This window comes from Sapajus apella, unplaced genomic scaffold (genome assembly GCF_009761245.1).
Source record: "Sapajus apella isolate SASKATOON/1434 unplaced genomic scaffold, GSC_monkey_1.0 scaffold70, whole genome shotgun sequence".
Classification (NCBI taxonomy): Eukaryota; Metazoa; Chordata; class Mammalia; order Primates; family Cebidae; genus Sapajus; species Sapajus apella.
Window position 1 is genome coordinate 50,207 of NW_022437010.1, and position 16,511 is coordinate 66,717.

The 16,511-nt window shown below is 45.7% G+C and overlaps 1 protein-coding gene across 1 annotated transcript in view; it reads left to right on the forward strand.

The window, feature by feature from the left end:
• Nucleotides 1-1,297: 1,297 nt before the first annotated feature.
• ADTRP (androgen dependent TFPI regulating protein) overlaps nucleotides 1,298-16,511 on the forward strand; it is a 65,893-nt gene continuing 50,679 nt past the window's right edge. The window contains exons 1-3 of the mRNA XM_032249937.1: nucleotides 1,298-1,996; nucleotides 12,867-13,001; nucleotides 14,931-15,032. Coding sequence (XP_032105828.1) covers nucleotides 1,844-1,996; nucleotides 12,867-13,001; nucleotides 14,931-15,032 — 390 coding nt within the window. The 5' untranslated portion in view covers nucleotides 1,298-1,843. The remainder of the gene's footprint in view (nucleotides 1,997-12,866; nucleotides 13,002-14,930; nucleotides 15,033-16,511) is intronic.

The following is a 16,511-nucleotide window of genomic DNA, read 5'->3' on the forward strand; positions in this document are numbered from 1 at the left end:
CGTTGATCTCCTTTGGCAACACCCTCATAGACACACCCAGGAACAGTACTTTGCATCCTTCAATCCAGTTGAGACTCAATGTTAACCATCACACTGGTTGAGTTCAGATGGCAGCTCTGCCTCTTACGAAGTGTTGAACACATCCTTTCAGCAGACCAGACTTCAATTTCCTCATCTGAAAAGGTACTTAATACGTAATAATACTTACCTCAATAATGTTTTTTAGAGTGTTAATCAGCTAATATGTGTAAAGCAACTGGAACAATGCTTAGCAAACAGCAAGTACTATAAAAGTATTAGCTTCTGTTATTATGTGCAATTTAGCCCAGGCTGTGGAGTTTTGTACAGAGTTTTATGTACCCATTTCCCAGATCCCGCTGTCCTTTGGGAATGGTTTGCTATGGTCTGCTCTGTTTGTGTTCCTTGCAAATTCCTGTGTTGAAATCCTAACTCCTGGGGTGATGGTATTAGGTGTGGGGAGCTCTGGGAGGTAATTAGGTCCTTATAAAAGAGGCCCCAGGGAGCTTGTCTGCCCCTTCTACCACACGAGGACTCAGCCAGAAGGCACTATTTAGGAACCAGGAAACTGACCCTCATTAAACACCAGGCACTCTGTCAGCACCTTGATCTTGGACTTCCAGCCTCCAGAACTGAGAAATAAATTTCTGTTGTTCCTAAGCTTCCCAGTTTACGAGATGTTGTTATAGCAGCCCAAACATATGCAAACATGGTTACGATGCAGACCTCCATGGCAAGCTCAGTTTGCTGTCCCCCCATCTCCCATTCCTGATGTTGGGAGACTGTTGACTCTTAGGAGGTGGGTTTGTTTTTTGTTTTGTCCTCCTTGTCCAGCCTACAGTTCTTTCTCCTAGGACTTTTAAGCCCTGGTTAAGTCACTGAAAAGCACCAATTACAGATTTACATAACTGTGTCAGGAGTCTTTCTGTGAGGGATTTGCTCACCCCTCAGTCAGTTGCCCAGGGAAACAAGCTGGCAATGTCATAAGGCAACCACTTCCAGTTACTCCTCAGCCCCAGAGCCCAGTCCTGCACTCTGCCTAGCCCAGCCATGGCTCATCTTATTCATGGCAGAGCAGGGACCCTTACCCTCTCCTAGCAATGTCTAAAGCCAGGTATGTTGCGGTCATAGCCACAGATCTCCTCCTATGCTGCTTCTTCCCTCCCACGGCACAGAAATGCCTATGCAAATGGAGTGCCTGGGACAGCCCCAGGTTACTTTTGGTTCTCTAGGGTATAGATACAAAACATTAAAAAAAAAAAAAAAAAAAAAAAAGCAAAACGAAAAAGAAATCACTGGAGCTGCTTCCTGGAGGATCAAAGGTTGTTGTAGGCTTTACACTGTGCATGCCCTAAGCACACCCATAATCTGGTTTATCAACCTGCTCCCCCTTTTCTCAAAAGATAAGGTTGCAACTTCTTTGTTATGCCTAAACGAGAAGAAAAGAGAAGACGGCCATGGCAGTATTTCCTTAGATTTTCCTGGTATTTCATTTAACCATGCCCCTGCCCCAGTGCCCTAGTCAGACAGTTTCATGTGCAGCTCTTGAATTGCTACCTGCCCTTCTCAAGTCTACATGGTGAACTTTATGCAAATCTACAGATTATCTATAAATGCAGTCATCTGAAAACCAGCAGTAATCTTGCCTCGGAAGTTGATCAGGAAAGGAGCTTAAAGAGAGCAAAATTCCAAATTCATTGGAACTCTCAGTCCCAGAGGGGTGTGGTTTACAGCTCTCTGGCTTGTTGTAGGACTCCAGCTGTGACCCACGGAAGGACGCCAGAAGCCACTCAAGACATCCACAGTGCCCCGGTCAGCACTAGCCATGACGAAGACTTTTACATGCATATACCACTTCCTTGTTCTGAGCTGGTATATTTTCCTCAATTATTACATCGCACAGGATGAAACAGACGAAGTGAAATCCAAAATCTTTGCAAATGGTGGCAAGTGGAAATACATGACGCTGCTTAATATGGTAAGTCCATATGGCCGTACCAGGAACCGATCCATTTCTCTAGGATATCAGTGCTGCTACACACATCACCTTGGATTTTATTAAATACACAATTCCATTGTTTGTCTTCCTTCTTCACCGTTTATGAGTTTTGGGTTTTTCATTTACTCAACTCTTTGCTCTGATAAACCCAATTTGGAAATATATCTATAGTTACGTTTCTGTGCTGGCTCATTGCTAAATGCTCTCTTGAAGAAAAAAAAAAAAAATCTCGGAGCGCTTTTCAGATGAGTTCAAAGAGGGGACCATGCTAATGGTTTCACTGTGGGATTAACTACAAATGCAGGAGGCATTTTGAACTTTGCTTGGGGAAGTCTGTGAGGAGAAGGCAGAGTGGCGTATGTTGTGTAGGAAGTGTAATTTCCAATGAAGGAATAATGCCATTTTACAGCACACACAGACTAACAGATTTATCTAAGAAAAGCAAACACATTTTGCCATGTTCAGCCCCCACCTCAATTTTTTATAGGTTCAGTCTCCATCTTAAAGGACAGATCACCCAACTGAATGGCAAATACACATTTTCAACTATTTAAAAACCAATCTTATGACTTAATCCTTTCTTGTCTTCCTAACTCGGCTGACTGCATTCTGATGAAGTGTGAATCAATGGGAGGAAAGCAGATTACAAAAAATATTTGAGGGATAGGTTAAAAAAAAAAAACGTTTCAAGTTAAAAGCTAAGAATGGGGAATCATTTGGGAATGTGAATTAACGTCTGAGGTTTTTGACTAAAATCTTGGGTGCCACATAAACATCTGATTTCAGAGTCATAATCCTTATTTCACAAGCAGATAATTAATGTATGTGGTTAGAAATTGTGACACTCTGAAATGCTAAGGAGGTGGAAGTGGCCATAGTTCAAATCAAAGAGGGCTGAAGGGACCTGGAACCCTGAACACAGCTCTAGTATGTTTGAAAATTTCAAGGTGACTGTTTGTTTCAATCAGGGAATTTTATTAAAAAAAAAAACAAACAGAAACAAAACAAAAAATGCTTTTTGTAGAACTAAGAGTACCACAGTAAACCACAACAATAACAGCAACCACACACACACACACACACCCCCACAAACCTAAGATTTGTGTCTCTATTGGCTTTCTATGAAAAACAGTCAACTAAAAGGGAGGTGTGTCTGTAGTCAGGACTGATTTTCTAATCAAATTCAATTCCAGTATGAATGTTCTACCTTACACTATGTACGGCTAAAAATAGATTTATCACCACACTCATTAACCAGCTCCCTTAATTCTTCGTATACACACACAGACACAAAACTGATCCTGACATTTTTTTAAATTCTAGTTCACTTACATTTCCAAGAGCCCTCATTTTCCAAGAGTGAGAAAAGTCTCTTATCTCATCAATGACACTATCATTTCTGAGTGTTAATCCTAATTTTCCTTCCCTGAGTGATCAGCTACCAAATCCTATTAGTTTTTCCTTTTACTAACTTCATCCCTTCTTCTTCAAGCTTACCGTCTCTCCCAATCCAGGCTCTTATTAGACATACCGGAATGACCAGATGAACTCTTTACTGTCTTCTCACGGTCCGATCCAGCCACTCAGATTCCAAATTAATCTTCTCAAAGCACTGGTTTTGGTTTGTTTTTTCATACCAGGACCTGTATCTAGAAGCGTGGTCTGCTGCTCAGGAAACCACAGCGGCCAGCAACCTCCTGCCTCATGGACCCAATGTCAAGGAGCTCACCTGCCCAACCAGCCTTTCATGTTCCCTCTCCCCAGAAGGCTGGCCTCTTCTGCAGAAACAACTGCATCTTACCAGTATTGGTCCCTGGGCTTCCTGCTGTCACTTCTCTGCCCAGTAGTGTTTCTATCCTTAAAAGAAAGGCCTACTTACCGCTCTCCACATTGCTTCCTTCATAGAACACTGGGAATCACATATACTCCCCCCAAATCTTTGCTGGTAAACTGCAGCCCAAATTTCCTTTTCCTTTCTCTGATTTTCCCAGCATCTCTCAGTCTCTGCTGATTTATGTACAGTATTGTTTTCTCACTCTGTCCTCTCTCCCTGCCACGTGAGTCTTAACATTCCAATCAAACTTTGGCTCCAAAACAGGAGTTTTTTCCTCCTAGGTCCTTGCCAACCCTAACTGTCTATATTTCTACCTTGAATTCAGCACAGTGGGTGGCACAGGATACTCACATAATAAAAAGCTACCACTTGGTATGTTGACTTGACCTCAGCCTTTCTGCACCCTCAAGCAGTCTACCCCTTCTGGTATCTTCTGGCCCTCATCAATAAGCTGACAGGGGCTACCTGTGGTGATTTTCTTCTTTCTGAGCTCCATTAGGAGTCATCTTGAAAGCGTAACTTAACGAAATGTTTCCCAACTGGTAAAGATGGGTTGAGTGTATTTCAGAGGATCAATTTAATGATAGATTTCAAATATGTTGCTTAAGGTGAAATTGGACCTGAAAATGTCTAGCTCTTGAGATCTCATAGGCTGATTAATGGTTGTGTTTCCTAATGATTAGTGTTTATTCATGACTAATCAATTGATGGTTGTGTTTATTAAGTCATAAAAGTCTCACAACTTGCTGTCACATTCTTATATTTTGTTTTTCCTCAGTTTGGGGAAGTTAGTATCCAATCCTGCTTACTAGAAAATTTACACACCTCCTTGTAAACAGCTTGAATTTCTTTTTTTTTTTTTTTTTTTTGAGATGGAGTTTCGCTCCTGTTACCCAGGCTGGAGTGCAATGGCGCGATCTTGGCTCACCGCAACCTCCGTCTCCTGGGTTCAAGCAATTCTCCTGCCTCAGCCTCCCAAGTAGCTGGGACTACAGGCGTGCGCCACCATGCCCAGCTAATTTTTGTATTTTTAGTAGAGACGGGGTTTCACCATGTTGACCAGGATGATCTCGATCTCTTGACCTCGTGATCCACCCGCCTCGGCCTCCCAAAGTGCTGGGATTACAGGCTTGAGCCACCGCGCCCGGCCAGCTTGAACTTCTAATTGGCTTAGTATCAATTGTGTCCCCTTGGTAAGAGCAAAGCCCACGTTGGTGCTAGTCGGCATTGTGAGCATTGCCCCAGTTCCCCTTGAAGCTATCCCAGGGGACTCGAAGGGGAGGCAGACAGGAGATGCTCTGAGTTACTCCCGGGATTGGTGGTAGTGGCTAAGGTGCCACCGAGAATTGGTCGGGGTGACCCATCATTTCTGACTAAGGAGAATAAAGGTAGGAGAGGACAGATAGGAGACTCTGCCTAATTAGAGAGGAAACTGGCCTCAGAGAAGGGGCCACTGATTCCCTGCTGGGAGGGAGAGGCAGTGTCTCACAATGGTTATAATTGCCATCTTTGGGCGTGGCTCTCTGGGTTGGTACCTCAGTCCCACTGCTTACTGGCCCTGAGATCTTGGGCTAGGCACTTCTTTGTGTCTTCCATTTCCACATTTGTCAAATAGAAATAAAAATAGTACTTAACCATAGGGCCGCCATGAGGAATAAATGATCCAACAGGTGGGAGGCGCTTAGAAAGGCATCAGCATGGTGTTAGGCGGTGGACGGTGGGGAGAGAAGATGGGGAGGGGACTTCTCTGGGTAGAGATGGTGATGCACAAGGGTGATTTAGTAGAACATCAGTCTCCTCACTGAGCTCCTAGGTTGGTGGTAGATGAAGGTCAGCAGGAGTCTTTCACCCCCTTACCTTTCATGACTGCTGTTTCTCCCTCCCTGAGCTGCATGTCCCGTCTTCCCAGCTGGAAAGAACCACTGTCGAGCCACTGCTTTCCCTGCTGTAACTGCCCACAGGCACCAGGCAGTCCTGGTGGTAGAGTCTGTAGGCAGAAAGCAGCCAGCCCTGCAGAGTGGGGAACCCCAGAGGCTGGGCATGGAGACAAGGCAGTGCCGGGCGTGTCCTCAGGCTGCTCAGGTTGGCTCAGACCATCCAATGCCTGAGTCCTCCACAAATGCTGCGCCCCTTGCTCTCTATCCACTCCAGTTCCATCTAGGGACTGTCCCTGATCCCAGGGAATATGAGCTAGTGGGGGTTAGGGCACGGCTCAGCAGCCATAAGCTGGCTTGCAGAATTCACTCAGTTTATTAGGGTTTCCTCTTTTTTATTTATTTATTTATTTTTTTTTGGGCGGGGACGGAGTTTTGCTCGTTACCCAGGCTGGAGTGCAATGGCGCGATCTCGGCTCACCGCAACCTCCGCCTCCTGGGTTCAGGCAATTCTCCTGCCTCCCTGAGTAACTGGGATTACAGGCACGCGCCACCATGCCCAGCTAATGTTTTGTATTTTTAGTAGAGACGGGGTTTCACCGTGTTGACCAGGATGGTCTCGATCTCTTGACCTCGTGATCCACCCGCCTCAGCCTCCCAAAGTGCTGGGATTACAGGCTTGAGCCACGGCGCCCGGCAGGGTTTCCTCTTTTAAAAGATGAACTTCCTTTTGAAACATTGTTGGGGTGGGGCCGCATAACTGGGATCTCCAGGGGAGATTCTGAGCGGGCCCCTCCCTCCCCGCATCCCTGACACTCCCTTCAACAACAGAAGCGTGACCTTTCCCTCCCTTTTCATTAGCTGCCCAAGCCCCAGGCAGCTCCATTGTCATCACCCTAAATTTCTCATGACAACAGCGGCAATACCACATAGGTCTTCGGGGATGCTGGCCCAGGGCTGGGGGAACAAAGGACCTGGGAGGCCTCGATGGGTCTAAACTCCAAGGCAGCCTGTGAACAGTGAGAAGATGGGGTTGAATGTATAGCATGGCACCCACTTCAACACTTGGGGGACAAACCTTAAGTAAACTATAGCACTCTTAAGCTCAATGGAGTCAGAAATACACTTGACTATTTCTGCCTCACAAAGTCGTGCTTCAATAGCTGAAAGGGTAAGGACTGATAGAACTAGGTGACAGTCACCACCAGCACCCGAAATAAAGCAGCTGCAAGTTATTGAGCAACTATGACAGCATTTTGGTAGGTTCTTTGGATGCAATGTAGAGATGAGTGATTGAAGGCCTGCCTTCTGAAGCCAGAACGATGGCTGTGCTGACTTGCTGTGTGATTTTGAGTGAGTTGCCTGCCTTCTCTGTGCCTCAGTTTTCTCATGCGTAGTGGATACTGTGATAAGGCACCCAGATCCTCATACCTCCCCAGCTCTGAGGTACTCAGCCCCAAGCAATCAGAAAGCGTTGGCTGCTGATGGTGCAAAGCTGAGCTCCCTCCCGGAATTGCACTCAGCAGAAGGGAGCTGCCTCCACCACAGTTTAGGCCCCTGCCTGGGGTTGCTGCATGCAATAACTGGCATTCAATATGGGGGGTGCAAAGGCTGCACTCCAGGACGGCTCTGAAGGAACAGCTTAGCTCAGAGCTTCTCAGGGGATCAGCTGATTCCATGCAACTGCACAGCTCTTAGCCTCCCTGCTTCAACCCTGCTCCCTTTCTCCCTCTCGTAGATGTCCGAGAGTGTTCCCCAGTGAATATCCTGCAGGCACATCTCAGAATCTCAGATTCTGTTTCCCAAGGAACCTGAACTGCATCATGTGAAATACCAAACATACAGAAAAGGTTTCTCTCCATCCTCTTCCTCCTCCTTCACCTTCTCCTCCTCATCTTCTTCCACCTCTTTTCCTAATTCCAGATAAAGACATTAACACAGAGCCTTCCCTGACCTGTATTATGTTCAACACAATTTCTGGTACCTAACCGACATTCCGTGAATGTTGGTTAAAGGAGTCAATGACCAGAACATGGTTCTAACAGGCATGAGTCCCTTTCTAGGGAAGCCATCCCATCAAGAAGGTCTTCCATCCACAGCCACCCTACTGCTGTACTGAAGCTCGTTGTCCTCAGCTATGCAACACTGGCCAAGCATTCTGGTACTTCTTTCCGGCCTGTCCCTCGATGCTCTTGGTCTCATTTTTCTCTTCATTATTCCAAATTGTGTTCTGCACATTATTTCTCCTCCCATGTTCTTTATTTCACTCTTTCATCTCAGTTTCTTAAGTTAAATGTGCATGAACGATGATGGAAATCGCATATTCTATACCAATACAGACATACCTGCATAGTACCTCCCCTAAACCCAACCGCCACCATTATATAAAGGACTCATCACAGGCCCCGTTTGCTGTTTTCTTCTGGTGTAGTCTTCCACTGCAAATTATTGCATCATTTCGAAGGAGAGAAATAAGAAAGTCCCGCCTGGCTGAGTCAGGCACAGTCCTGAGTTGGGTGTTGGATTACTTGACTCATCCAATAAGACTTGTAATGTCTTGCTCAGGAAAGTTGTGGAATCTCCCTCCCTGGAATTACTTTTTAAATAGGAGAAATTCTCATTTCCTAAGGTAGTTTAAAGAGAGAGAGGTCTGGCTTAAAGGCAAGAGAATAAACTTGATGACTTAGGAAGGGTAAGTTTCTACAATTTGAAGATTTTTGTGGGTTTGTGAAGACACATGAATGTAAAAACTAAATATCCTTTAGCTGCAGTTTTTTGAATTGCATTAGTTATTTAAAAACGTCAATTCAGCTTTGTCGCAGGTGTTAAGTTTGTCAGCCAGCAACAGAAACAAAAGACAGCTAACGAACCCAGAGCAGCAGCATTTCAGGAAAAGGCACGGAATACACAGTGGGAACAGAATTAGGGAAGACCAGGAGAAAGGATAAACAGGGAGCAGCAGCTCTGAAATAAACTTTGAATAAGTAGATGCCATTACGTCTGCTTCCCAGGCAGCCAAAATAGTTGTGAAATGAAAATGATAGTAATTTTGTTGTAAGATTCTTAAAAGAAGACCAGTTGTTGGGATCATATTTTAATGCTACTGTGTAGTTTGCTAGGGCTGCCATAACAAAGTACCACGGACTGGGCTTAAATAACAGAAATTGATTTTCTCATAGCTCTGGAGGCTGGAAGTCCGAAGATGTGGGCAGGGTCGGTTTCTCCTAAGGCCACTGTCCTTGTCTTGCTGATGTCTTCTCCCTGTGTCCTCACGTGGTCTTCTCTGTGTGTCTGCAGTCCTCATCTCCTTTTCTGATAAGGACACCAGTCATACTAGGGTGCAAGGTCATGACCTCGTTTTAACTTTGTCACCCCTTTTTTTTTCTTTTTCTTTTTCTTTTTTAAACTTCTTTTTTTTTTTTTTTCCTTACTTTCAAGTCTACTTCAACTTCGTCACCTCTTTCATACAGTCACATTCAGAGATCCTGGAGGTTAGGATTTCGACCTATGAATTTGGTGGTGGTTGGTGGGGGATGTAAGGCAGCCCATAACAGCTAACATTGCCTCCCTGATTGCTCCTTCTGTCATCGTGAGTCAGGCTCATCCTGAGCTCTTTTTAATTTTTATTTTTTCTGTCCCCTGGGCTGGAGTGCAGTGGTCTGATCTCAGCTCACTGCAACATCCACCTCTTAGGTTCAGGAGATTCTCCAGCCACAGCCTCCCGAGTAGCTGGGATTACAGGCACACGCCAACACGTCCAGCTAATTCTTTTGTATTTTTAGTAGAGATGGGGTTTCACCATGTTGGCCAGGATGGTCTCAAACTCCTCACCTCAGGTCATCCCCCCCCCCTCGGCCTCCCAAAGTTCTGGGATCACGGGCGTGCGCCACCACCCCCAGCCTCATCCTGAGTTTTACAAACATTGCATTGTTCTTGGAGAATGAGCAGGCCTTTCCAGTGGGATGGGCCGATCCACACCTGTCCCTGCCTCCCTCGTGGAAGCCTCCCCACGGAGCGCCTGGCCCCTCACTATCCGGTGCGCTCCAGCTGCTCCTCGCAGCCCCTTCACCCCCAGCCCTTGCAGGTTTCTTTTCTGTGGCAGCTCCCTAGCACCTCCCTCGTGAGTCCCCACGCGGGGGTTCCACGTGCTCCTCGTGGATTCGGATGATGACGCCTCCATGCTGAGTAAGCTCGTCGGCGACAGGGCTGCCTCGCACACACCGTGGGTATCTAGAAATGCCTGTGTGCCGTGCGCCTGAGAAGTCACCGTGAGCTCCGGTGGAGATGGGGAGGAGGCTGGCAGGTTGGAGGTGTGAAGCCAGTTTTTATTGATGGAGAAGCCCCGGAGGAGCTGAGTAATGTGTTCTTTCCCCCCCAATCCGAGTTCCACATCCTGCGACTGGGAGAGGCAGGACAGTCAGGAGGAGCCTGACTCACGATGACTCCAGGAAGCTCCAGCCTGAGGAAGGCGGGTCACGTGGACTTCACACGCCGGGCGGAGGCGGCCTCTCCCCAGAGAGGGAAGGCCTGGCCCAGGCTCAGGACGGGCTTAATTGCCCTGCTCATAGAACAGCGCAGGCCTCTTCCCCTGGGCCCAAGCCCGTGCCTTCTCTTCCTAACTACAGCAGCGGCCTGGCCTGCGGCAGCCTGAGCGGCTGGAAGTGAAACCAGGGTGAGGCGAGGCCACTGACGGGGGAGGGAGGGAGGAGGGAACTTCTTCCAACACCCTGTGCAAATGACTGCACATCCAGATTCTGCAGCCCTGAGGGTGCGAATGTCCAAATCACCAGCAATAATGAGAAGGATTAGGGTGGCAACCTCTTCATGGCACTTAAAGCTGTGGCCCCACGCCTCCCAGAGACACCCTCTTCCCGTTGGAAACCTCCTCCACCCCAGGGCTCATGGTTTTCTGTCTTCTTGCTCTTCTTCCCCCTGGTCACTTCCATCCCCATCCCCCTCCCCTCCTATCCCTTAGACGAGGGCCTTGCCCTGCTGTTTGCTGCCTACTTTTCTGTTCTCTCCTCTCTCCTCTCTCCCTTTCCTGCAATCTCGTTCCGCATGAGGGTTCAACAGCCTGCATTTCTGCACCCCCACCTCTTGAGACTGCAGGGTCTGAATTTCCAGACGGAAGCTCCTCCAGGCAGGTGGTTCTCAGCCTCAGCTGCCCATGATTAGAATCACCTGGGAGGATTTTTAAAACTCCCAAAGCCTAGGCCCTAGCCCCAGACTGATTAAATTAGCATCCCTGGGTGTGGGGATCGGGCATCAGTGTGTTTTGAAGTTGTCTTTAATTCTCCCACCTGGAGATAGTTGTCTCTCTTCTGACCTCCCACAATGCTTTATCTGAACTATTCCCAGACACCTGATATATATTTTTTATTTTTTAAAAGTCTAGCTCAAGAAAAGGACTCTGGGTTTTAGATGCTGGCTTTGGCATCTACCAGCCAGGAAGCTGTAGGCAGGTTTGTTTCCTCGTTTGTAAAATGGTGGTGGGCAGGGCTAATGATGGGACTTAGCTCCTAAGGTTGTTAAGAGAATTTGAGAATTAAGCCCATCGTTCAGTGCCTGGCACAGACCAAGCCATGAATAAAAGTCTGCTTTATAGCCTTGTGTAGTAAGATTTTTGAGTGCTAAATTTGTGTCTAGTTCAGTGGTTCTAGAACTTTAGCCTACAGAAAGATTAAATCTTTTTTCTATATTTATTAATATCTGTATTTTATATTCTGTAAAGTCGATCTTAATAAGGTTGGCTAAAAAATTCTATTTTTTACCTTTTATTTTAGATTCAGGGGTACATGTGCAGGTTTGTTATTTAAGGAACTTGCATGTCATGAGGGTTTGCTGTACAGATTACTCTGTGACTCAGGTAATAAGCTTAGTACCCAACAGGGAGATTTTCAATTTCCGCCCTCATCCCACCCAGATTAAACAATCTGTAACAAGCTCTGGAGAAGCTTATTAAAAAACAAACCCTTGGACCTCATTTCTAGAGATCCCGATTCCATAATCTGGAATGGGATGGAGGGCCTGCATTTCTAACAAGCTCCTGGGTGATGGTTGCAGCTGGTCTGACCCACCTCCGTATCCTCTCCTGCCTACCATCTCAGCCCAGGAGCAGCATGAGGCTGACTCTGCTAGGTCTTTCCCAGAGTCCAGAGCTCGGAGATTGATCCCCAACAGCCAACTTGATCAATCACCAGCCCAACTCCCCAGGTTCTAGAATCTTCCTGACTTATACCCTAAAAGCAGAGTCCAGACTACCCCTCTTGTACCGGTCCAGGGCTTTCAAGGATTTGGATGGATTCTGTTGCAAGCCTAACTTAAATCCCCCACCCCCAAAACTCTATGTCTTCGTGACCCACCAGTCCTTAGATAAGAAACCACAGAATTGCACAAAGCGGTAAGAAGGCAAAGTTTGCCTTCCATATCAATTACTTTCTTGAAAAAGACTCTGCTTCCCTTTCTCCTGGCTTTAGGGACCTCATAGCACTTAGTAACCCACCAGAGCCCATGGCTTGCTCTATCCCCTTGGATTTAAATTGCCGCCACTGCCAGATTTTCTCAGTGTGGCCTGTAGGTGCCCTATTTAAGGAAGGAAATGCACTGGCTCTCCTTCGGCTAAGCAAGACACCATTTTGTGCGTCTTTCTTGGGAGAGCACAGAGATTCATTGTGGTGCTCTTGACCTGATTCCAGCTTCTCTAGTGAGATTTCAGCACCAGACATTTTTCCTAATTTTCCTTCCCAGGAAGACTCCTGACTCTGTCCACCCTGTGTCTGCGTCTTTGCCTTTGAGCTATTTATTTGGTTCTTCCCACCTCTGTGCCGCCAAGGTATCTATCTCCTTGCATTCCCCTTTAAAGCGGACTCTTTATTTTGTTCCCATTTTAGCTCAAGTCCATTACACTAAATACTGTACACATTATTATCCCCTAAACAAATTTACTCAATCAGTCTTAGTGAGCAGGGTCAGGACCCAATGAGCTGGAAGCCCAGCCCTTGAATTGGATCTCAGCCAAAACAGCCCAACAGCCCCCTCCCTCTCGAAGCCACATTACTCCCAGAGGGCTGAGTTTTCCATCAGTGAAGAAGGTGTTAATTAAAGCAAATGAAAATGCCCTCATTTGTTGTAATGGATTTAGCTTTTGCAGACCATTTTCTACGGGGTCGCCTGCCTGGATGATGTGCTGAAAAGAATCATCGGGAGAAAAGACATGACGTTCCTAACTGCCTTCAGAGACCTGCTTTTCACCACACTGGCTTTTCCTATGTCCACAGTAAGTTACAAAGACATGTACATAGCATAACAGACATGTGCATATGGACAAACGCTTCTCCTGGGCAGCCAAGCTGTTTGGGAGCTCATAATTGGAAACCAGAGCCACTGTATTTGCAACAATGTCCTGTCTGAGGACTGCACCACATTGCCCAGTGTCTTCAGGAAACAGGGCACATTAGTGATCAGCTTTATCACTGGCTTTTGTACCTTTGCGAAGGCTTGATACGAGGTCCTTCTCGCTGTCTAATGGGGAAGTATGAAGGACCTTTCTTAATCAAAATACGACTGAGACAACCTTGGTTCCATGAGGGTGATGGTAATGGGGAGCCCTGGGGAGAGAGATGACTAATTTTCTCCTTTTATGCATCTTGTTTCACTTGCTACAATTAGCATGTGTTGCTTCTGCAAGTGGAAAACCATCAAATAAAAAAAAATTTTTTTTTGAAAAAAGACATGAGACCTTCAAAGGTGGCACATGGAAAAGACACTGAGGAGAGAAAGACAGCCTGGTGTGGGTACACAGTGGGTGCCCCCTTCATGTTGCAGAATGGATGGACATCAGGAAGAAGTGAGACATATATATGCCAGGGACGGAAAGCTTGTATGCTGATGCCAGCCACGTCTCTATGATATTGTTCGTGTTTCTGTTCATTAGCCTGAATGGAAACAGACAGAGATCAGGCATGCTGGCTGCCACGCCAGGGCTGTAATTAGAAGTGACTACCTTCTTCCACCTGCCATTGTCCTGCTTCCTATAGCACTAATACTTCAAACTTCAACGCAAAAGGCAACCCTCCAAACACTAGTGAGTTCTCTGACAACAAAGCAAGGGTCCCTATTACTTTGCAGGATACCTCTACCTCCATCCACATAAAATCTTCTAATGACCAAGCTTTTTGTGTTTTGGGTTTTTTTGTTTTTTTTTTTTTTCTTTTTTTTTTTGAGACAGGGTCTCACTCTGTTGCCCAGGTGGGAGTGCAGTGGTGCGATCTTGATTCACTGCGGCCTCATCCAGTCTCAATCGATCCCCCTGTCTCAGCTTTCCAAGTAGCTGGGATTATAGGTACATGCTACCATGCCTGGCTACTTTTCTGTACTTTTGGTAGAGACATGGTTTCGCCATGTCATCCAGACTGATCTTGAACTCCTGAGCTCAAATGATCTGCCTGCCTTGGCCTCCTAAAATGCTGGGATTACAGGCATGAGCCACCAAGTCTGGCTATAGCCAAGTTTTTAAAAATGACAATGAAGTCTGTTTATTTTTTTAAGGCTTAGAAATGGAACCTGTGAAATGTCAGAAGATGGGAAGATCAGAAGTTTAATAGTTTTTAACTTCCTTATCTTTATATTGACTTTGTAGCATAGAGGATAGATGCTTTAACAAAAGAGCTAAGGAGTACAAGAGGAGATCAATTCAAAGTTCTGACACTAGGGAGATCCAGCCCTCAGTTGACTAGCTTGTGCATTTTCCTGGGAGTTTGGCACCTCTCATGGTTTTCAGCCTTCCTGCTTCCCCTAGCCATGCCTATTTAGAGGGTGGACAAGGAACATGTATGACTCAAGCCACTCCATGTGCCCACTTTTGGCATTCCTGGTGAAAGTTTAGAGAAAGAAGTTATTGGTTAAAATAAATGACTAATGGTCTGGGAATCCTGTTTATTCATATCTTGTCTGCCTGCCACGATGACAAATAATTGATCCCTAACTCTCTGGCACATTGAGGAGTCCCCAGAGAGAGCAGATATAGCAATGAAATGAAGGGGAAAATGCTTATTGTAGAATTGGCATATATTGTATTCCTATAATGTATATGTAAGATATCTTTAAAATGGTTATCTGTTTCTATTTAGCTGCGTTTCCTTGGTTATCTTAGAAAGCTCTCAGTAAAAACAAGTCTAATGATGTTATTTTGTGTTTTATTTTCCAGTTTGTATTTTTGGCATTCTGGATCCTTTTTCTCTACAATCGAGATCTTGTTTACCCCAAGGCCCTAGATACTGTTTTCCCAGCGTGGCTGAATCATGCAATGGTGAGTGAGGGGAAAATTCAGTGAACACAGAACACCAATAGCCTCTGTACTGAAAACTCCAAAGTGCCTTATTTATGTTTCCAAGTGTCTCAGTCCACAGCATCCAATCAATCCTCTCTCCTCACCCCCTCACTGTTTATTTAAAGGGCATATTGAAGGTATGAAAGGAACACAGGCCAGTGCTATAATTGCAATGAGTCTACTGAGAACACACGAGACGTCCAGGCAAGAGTGTGCCACGTTGCTTAGGAAGTCATTGAAAAGACACAGGGATCTGAGAGGGCAGGCCTGAAAGAGAAGCAACTTCTGCAAATATGTCAGAAGCTTCTGATCTGTGGATGGAATCAAGCCAGCTTTATGAAAAAGCCCACTCCAACATCCAGAGAATATCTCATAGCTGAGTAGCAGCTATGTAAGTAACATACTTCGTCAGGACTCTACATCACAAATGGGATTCACATTTACATATTTCTAGGAATATATTTCCATTTGGCTTTTTATTCTGGTTTGTGTTTTGGAGAGGCTAAATAGTAAACAGAGCCTGTTCTGAGATTTTTAGGTCGCTGGAATCTGAATACCAGTAACAGGGACCCAGACAAGCAGGGCTGACGTGAGGTTGTCCGGGTCTCGGTTGGAAGAGGATAACTGAGTCATGGTGCGATGTGCACAAAGTAATTGCTCAAAGACCAAGCTCCACCTCTCCGTACTTACAAATGTATTTCCACATCAGTCAGGAGATTATAAAAAGTCTCAGATTCTGTGAAGCTAATTACATTAAAAACCAAGGGGATAGCTAGGGGTGGTGGCATGCGCCTGTAATCCCAGCTACTTGGGAGGCTAAGGCAGGAGAATCACTTGAACCTGGGAGGCAGAGGTTGCAGTGAGCCGAGATCGTGCCATTGCACTTCAGCCTGGGCAACAGGAGCGAAACTCTGTCTCAAAACAAAAAAAAAAAAAAAAAAAAAAAAAAAAACCCGGGGAAAGGCACAAGGAAGTAATATATCAAGATTCCTCAAAAGTCCCCTCACAGACTTTCTCCTATCCCTACTCTTGCCCACCATTCCATTGTCTTAACACTCACAAGATGACCAGCTCAGAAAAACAACTCAGTCCACGAATGCTGCCTCTGCCACAAGCCCCAATCTCCAGAAAAAAGAACTAATTTCAGCTTAAATTTTGTGCTCAGTAAAATACTGATGACTGACTGACTTACAGACCATAGCTCAGAGCTCATTTAGAGTTCAGGACCAGAACTACATAAAATAAGTCTGACCTCTCAGGAAACTTCCTCCTCTTAACTTTTTCTTGTCAAAGTCTTCACCTTCTCAATGTCCCATGAATGTTTTTATTTATTTATTATTATTATTATTTTTTATAAAGACGGGGTTTCGCCATGTTGGTCAGGCTGGTCTTGAACTCCCGACCTCAGGTGATCTGCCCACCTTGGCCTCCAAAGTGCTTGGATTACAGGCGTGAGTC